We start from the raw sequence: 7,151 nt of genomic DNA on the forward strand, positions 1-7,151 counted from the left end.
CCTAGGTCTCGTTTCTAGGCAATGGTGGTTTAGAATTAAAACTCCCTGTCATAACTTGTTTAATTATATTAGTTTGCCCTACTTTTGCCCCTCCGATTTCTGGATGAAAGGCAGATATGGCTGATTTGAAGCTGTTAGTGCCTAGATATAGACCATCTTATACTTAATCCACCTACATGTACTTGTTCTTGTTCTTCTTTCAACTATAGTCCAGCTGGTCAAGTCATTACTGGTGATGTTGATATATAGTCCAGCTGGTCAAGTCATTACTGGTGATGTTGATATATAGTCCAGCTGGTCAAGTCATTACTGGTGATGTTGATGTATAGTCCAACTGGACATATCATTACTGGTGATGTTGATATATAGTCCAGCTGGACATGTCATTACAGGTGATGTTGATATATAGTCCAGTTGGAGATGTCATTACTGGTGATGTTGATATATAGTCCAGCTGGACATTTCATTACTGGTGATGTTGATATATAGTCCAGCTGGACATGTCATTACTGGTGATGTTGATATATAGTCCAGCTGGATAAGTCATTACTGGTGATGTTGATATATAGTCCAGCTGGACATTTCATTACTGGTGATGTTGATATATAGTCCAGCTGGATAAGTCATTACTGGTGATGTTGATATATAGTCCAGCTGGACATTTCATTACTGGTGATGTTGATATATAGTCCAGCTGGATAAGTCATTACTGGTGATGTTGATATATAGTCCAGCTGGACATTTCATTACTGGTGATGTTTATATATAGTCCAGCTGGATAAGTCATTACTGGTGATGTTGATATATAGTCCAGCTGGACATTTCATTACTGGTGATGTTTATATATAGTCCAGCTGGAGATGTCATTACTGGTGATGTTGATGTATAGTCCAGCTGGACATATCATTACTGGTGATGTTGATATATAGTCCAGCTGGACATGTCATTACAGGTGATGTTGATATAGTCCAGCTGGACATGTCATTACTGGTTATGTTGATATATAGTCCAGCTGGACATGTCATTACTGGTGATGTTGATATAGTTAGAAATGAGGACCTCAAATGACTTATTCTAAAAAGTCCTAAATACAGAGAACCTCGGTCTTTCAATTGTTGACAGAACTTCATCTCTATTTGAATTTATGTCGAGTATTATGCCAGACGATGGGCTGAATATGAAAACGATACATTGTCAGAATGGATGAAAAGTATAAGAGGAATATTAAAATCCTGCATTTGACATATTAAAACAAAAGTATGTATCATCTATCCTTCTGTGTTTAGTAAACCAGAAGTGATAAAAGAATTAGATAGGTTACTTGAGGAATTCATGAAAGATTTACTTCCAGATGACAAATCTTGTAATAACACGATTGTCTTTCTAAGGTTCATTATTACAACGAAATTCTAAAGAACCTAGCATTAATTCCACGTTTGGTAATCGTACTTGTACTCCAACTGTCCTTTCAAAAGATGAAATTCTTCAAATTCATGCTTCAGTTTTAGACACAGTTATTATCTCAGTCCATGAATAGGTCACATGGTGAATGCATATTCTACACAAGTTAAATAATGCATTTGACATTACACATGTTGTAGAGGACTATGAAAGGCAAGTAACATTATTCCAATAAATAATTGTGTTTCCATCACAATGTAGTATACCTAGCTAACATAGTTTTTGTAATAACAACTAATTTGTATTTCCTAGTAGGTCGCCAACATACTGTCTTTAAAATTACACAACTACATGTTTTGCATGAGATTTTCACCTCTCAATATTGTTTATTAGTAAGGTTTGTTTTGGGTAGTGGGAATTTGTAAAAAAATAATGACTCAAATTTGTTCGGAAAATTGTTGAAAGTTCAATTATTGAAAACTAGATATGTTTAGGGGTTTAATTGAATAGGTAAGAAGAGATGAATATTTTTGATTTGCATAAAATGATGTTTTGGTACTTATCATGATCACTTTACGCCAACCTTTGACAATTCCTTTACGATGAATATGAAGAAACGATGGCCAATTTACCTACTATATATATGCAGATCGACACGATACTCAAGTGACCGTTGAGGCCCACGATTTTCTTGTTTCTTGCAAGGTGAAGATAACGAACAGTGATCAATCTCATAACTCCTACAAGCAATACAAAATAGATAGTTGGGCAAACACGGACCCCTGGACACACCAGAGGTGGGATAAGGTGCCTAGGAGGAGTAAGCATCCCCTGTTGACCGGTCACACCCGCCGTGAGCCCCATATCCTGATCAGATCTTTTGAAATAATTCATACACTCCCATGCTCATTTGTAAATTATTGTACTATGTGTTGGTCCCTTGTATAGATTGTAAATTACTATACTATGTGTTGGTCCCTAGTAGAAATTGTAAATTACTGTACTAGTATAGATTGAACCCGCACTCGCCCAAACAGGGGCATCTTCAAGATGTGGTGAGAAGACTTGCTCAATTGTTGAAGTAATTTGACCGTGAAATCACCATACAAGGTCGTCATGAATAAATACATTTGCCTTTCAAATATCGTTTGTGAAATAGCAAGAAAGATTATGTTAACAAAATGTCGCTGTACTGAGAAACTGAAAGAAATCAGACTAAAACAACACGTCTCTCTTCAGGATGAAGGGTGTAAATACTGACAGATATTCATTTATATTCACTTTTTAATCCTTTGATAAAAAACAAAAAAAGTTTTAATGAATTTTGCTTATAATAATGGTAATGAACATGAGCACATTAACACAGTGATGTAAACTGTTTATAAATCTAATATACATCATAAAATCCTTGACATATATTTCTGACTTTTTACAATAACAGTGATGTCAACTGTTTATATATTTCTGACTTTTTACAATAACAGTGATGTCAACTGTTTATACATTTAATATACATCATAAAATCCTTGACATAAATTCCTGACTTTTTACAATAACACAGTGATGTGAACTGTTTAAACATCTAATATACATCATAAAATCCTTGACATATATTCCTGACTTTTGACAAGAGACCCATGCGACACATCGCTCACCCAATTCCCTTGGCACTGCTGTTGTTCAGCTGTTGTAAGTTTTACATTTTGTCAGTTTATTCCCATGAAAAATTTGACTTCATATTGTGTAGGCTAGCTCCAAAGGGTGACCACAAAGTATTATTTTATTTCATACAACATTGATCGCTTCCCCTTCATTTGAACAAAATTTAATTTTCTTTAATCAAGAAAGATTTGTACAAAGTTTGAATGAAATTGATTCAGTGTTTCTGGAGATGAAAATGTGAAAAGTTCACGATCGTGACGACAACTACTGACGCCGGACAAACTTAGACCAGAAAAGCTCACTAGAACCTTTGGCTCAGGTGATCTAAGATTGTTTAAATGCAAATATTGTTAAACAATGTATAATCAGATGGTTTATCTCAACATAATCTTAATTTTGAATAGCATTGGATTGATCTGACGATGTTCGAGTTTTCGAATCTTCAATTCGTTTCACCTGACTCTGTAGAGTTCGAACTTCAGTTTGTACATGAAGCTTGGAAATTAGTTTCAACACTCTGTAAAGAAGTCTGAAAATTTCCAATGGCTGCCAGAATCATGTCTAACGTTGCTTGAGGTTGAGTATTGGTCCTGTTTTGATCAAGCAAAGAACTACAAGGTTTTATCTGAGCACCAGGAGGACACACACTGCGTAATATTCTGTCAATAGGAGTCACTAGACAGGTCTTTTGTGGAAGGGATAGTCCAACTGCCATCCCGAGACAGCTGAGTGTTTTATCAGAATTGATACAAAAGACACACGAACCGGAGTCACCACACTAAAAAAACTGTCGCTGAGGAAAGTTTTGAATTTCAATTTGATCACACATAATAGCACTTCGTGAATTATCCGGGAGTTTCAAATCATGATTTATAAACCGGATATGGGTACTACTGTGGTAAAGATGACCGATGGTCAATCCAGTTTCGCCGCCGTATTTTACCACACTGTCTAATTTGTCTGGAATTTGTAAACTGTTTGAGTACTCAGGAGATACAACGTCTCCCGAAAATGCTGGGGGATTATCTGGGTCAAAACCTACAAAGAAATATAGTAAAAAGTCAATTAATACAATCTCATTGGTCCACAGATCGTACTGGAACATGGTGCCTCCTTATAGGCACCTGATCCCACCTCTGGTGTGTCCAGGGGTCCGTGTTTGCCCAACTATCTATTTTGTATTCCTTGTAGGACTTATGAGATTGATCACTGTTCGTTATCTTCACCTTGCATATAATGGACCTATTATAATGCTAGTAGAGGCCTTCCTGCTTTACATCACTATGCATTCAGTTTTTCCCTCTTATGTGTGGTTCTAGAAAAGATTTTTGAAAATTTGTCATTTTAGGGCAGTTTTTGCCCCACCTCTAAGGCCCCAGGGGTGAAGGAATCCTGAAATTTATAATTCATGTCCCCCTTGTTCCAAAGATGTTTCATACCAAATTTGAAAAAAAATTGGTATGACAGTTATCAAGACGAAGTTAAAAATGTTTAATTGTTAATGTAAAACTTATACGGTACCAATTTTGATGCACCAGATACGCATTTCGACAAATAATGTCTCTTCAGTGATGCTCAAACGAAATGTTTGAAATCCGAAAAACAACAACAATAAACTTGTAAGAGCTATTATAGGGAAAAACAGAGTGCCAAAAAGTGGAGTCAAATTCGTCCAAGGATAAGAGCTATGCATGAGGGAGATAATCCTCTATTTTGAAATGAATTTCTAAATTTTATCACAGAAATTAAATATACATCCGTATTTTCAAGCTAGTAACGAAGTACTTAGCTACTGAACTGTAGAGACCCTCGGGGACTAACAGTCCACCAGCAGAGGTCTCGACCCAGAAGTCATAATGTAAAACTTATACGGTACCAAGACGCACGATGACAGACAACAACCAATGGCAATAGCTCACCTGAGTAAACTTAAGTGACCTAAAATCATGGAAATTTGGTAATAATTAACATGTTACTTGATAAAGCAGACATAAGAAAGGAATGCGCTTATATAGGATTTAAAATAAAATTTTACCTGCAGAATACAATTGGTCTGAGGACACAGTGGGTAACCTGAAGGTGTCTATCACTGGATCAAGTTCAATTAAAGCAGCATCAACATTAGGTTGTGGAGGTGTGGCATGTTGGAAACATTTCGGAAATTCTGCAGCAACACATTTTCCACACACTCTATATGTGTGAGCTGTTCTATCAAAGGCTTTTACTTTACTGTCTGGAGGAATTCCGTTCTTTGATTCCAATTTTTCTAGTTCTTTTGATGAAAATATAACATGCGCACAAGTAATAAGACCAGTTTTATTATTGGGGAGATCCATAACCCCCCCAATACTCCCACAACCTGCACGGCAAATATACCCGCCAATGTCTAGAGATACGCCACTTCCAAGAACACTGTACCCCTCATAGACATCCACTTCAAACTCCCCTAATTGTTTTGGAAACTGTTCTTCTCCATAGGGAATATACCCTTTATGGAAACAAAATAGACTAATACACAGTTTCTCTACAACTCTGTGCCTCCCCTTGGAATATCCTATGGATTTATATGGTGAGACTGATATCATTGTGAGATTGGAGTGTTTCCTAAATAGTTCTCTTGCTTCTCTTTCTGTTACTGTTGGCAATGCAGTTTTCTTTAAAAGTGAAACGGATTTGAAGACACTCGATGCTTCATCTGACGGTTGTGTAAAATTATACAAGACAAGCTCGAATCCCATCATTTTGTCTGGAATTCTGTCTTTCATGTCTATATTTCCTTTGTATGACATGATCATCACCAGACGATTTTCTCGTCCACACTCCTTACAGAAAGACACAACGATGGCGTTGTTTTGGAGATAACGGAATTTTCTCAAAATCAGAGTTCTCACTGTTTGTAACATTGTGTCAATAATGGCAGGACTAATACCCTTCATATCTTCAAACACTCTTTGCAACTGAATATCGTGATCAAATAAGTATGCCATCACAAGCTCTGAAATGAGTATGCAATTCTCGCTCTCTATTGCACATCGTATACTGTGATCAATAACCTCAACAATATCTTTTTCCTTGAATTCGAATATGGCCTCTTTTGTATACACAGTAAACAAAATAGAAGAAACACTGCCCCATTGTGTTGATTGTGTTTTTTTGAGGACTTTTTTGGAATTTTCCATCCATTCTATCAAGTCCTGTACGCTGCACTCAGAGAATGGTTCTATAGACTGTAAGAATGAGTTAATAGTCATGCCCTGGCTAACTTCATCCACTAAACTAAGACTTACACAGTCTAAATAATCAAGGTTACCAAGGATTTCTCTGTAGTCCTTGTTCATGATTTGATATCTTCTAAGCTTACGAGATTTTGTTTCGTTGTCTAAAGAATTAACTGACAAACTTTTTCGAATATCAGCCTCCCTATTTTCTTTCAGTTGTTCCCGTCTTTTGGTCATCAACTTTTCCGCAATGGTAGACACATCTTCCTTGGTTTTCTCTGCAACCAGTGAAATAAACCAACAGTTCAAGTGTTATCAACAATGATCAAGAGTGACAAATAAAGTTAAAACACTATGAACAAGAGGCTCTTCGCTCAATTGGAGGTTGCGCTAGGTGGGGGGGGGGGTGAGTAATTCACAGAGAGTTACTTCCCTTTTGTGACCTTTTAATAGGCAAAGTTTAATAAATTACACCACGAGATTTTCATAGTTTCTGGATCTTAAGTATACCTATAAACAATGATTATTGAATCTTAAACCAGTTGTGAGATGACAACAGAGTTCACCGGGGAACGAGGCTCAAATTTGCCTATTCCCTTTGGTTCAAAACATTAAAGCTTTTTAGATAGTTCAAAGTCCAAAGTCACTAAGTCAAAAATGAAATGAGAGCTCTGGTCGTGAGGTACATATATAGTGGTAAATATCTAAGATCATTCCCCCGTTCAAAAGATAAAGGCAATGTTAAAGTTGTTTCTTTAAAGTACGATGTAGCCACCACTGAAACTGTGGTTATAAGAATAACTCTCTGAACCTTTGCCCTGGTAAGCTGAAAATAAGCTTGTGATCGAATCTGACAAATTGTACGCTTAT

The 7,151-nt window shown here is 36.5% G+C and overlaps 1 protein-coding gene across 1 annotated transcript; it reads right to left on the reverse strand.

Moving 5' to 3' along the window:
* Positions 1–2,677: 2,677 nt before the first annotated feature.
* Positions 2,678–6,664, reverse strand: LOC130052524 (uncharacterized). Its single transcript, XM_056157677.1, has 2 exons — positions 5,099–6,664; positions 2,678–4,101 (listed from the first exon to the last, which is right to left on the reverse strand). The coding sequence occupies exons 1-2, from the start codon at positions 6,516–6,518 to the stop codon at positions 3,842–3,844; spliced, it is 1,680 nt and encodes a 559-aa protein (XP_056013652.1). The 5' UTR covers positions 6,519–6,664; the 3' UTR covers positions 2,678–3,841.
* Positions 6,665–7,151: the final 487 nt, after the last annotated feature.

Source organism: Ostrea edulis, chromosome 3 (assembly GCF_947568905.1).
Source record: "Ostrea edulis chromosome 3, xbOstEdul1.1, whole genome shotgun sequence".
NCBI classification, from domain to species: Eukaryota; Metazoa; Mollusca; class Bivalvia; order Ostreida; family Ostreidae; genus Ostrea; species Ostrea edulis.

Bases quoted from the DNA above. Each gene is read 5' to 3' on its own strand.
- LOC130052524 (XM_056157677.1), bottom strand. From the start codon at position 6,518: ATGACCAAAAGACGGGAACAACTGAAAGAAAATAGGGAGGCTGATATT. The intron at 4,102-5,098 runs GTAAAATTTTAT...ATTTCTTTGTAG, and splicing joins AGACCAATTGTATTCTGCAG to GTTTTGACCCAGATAATCCC.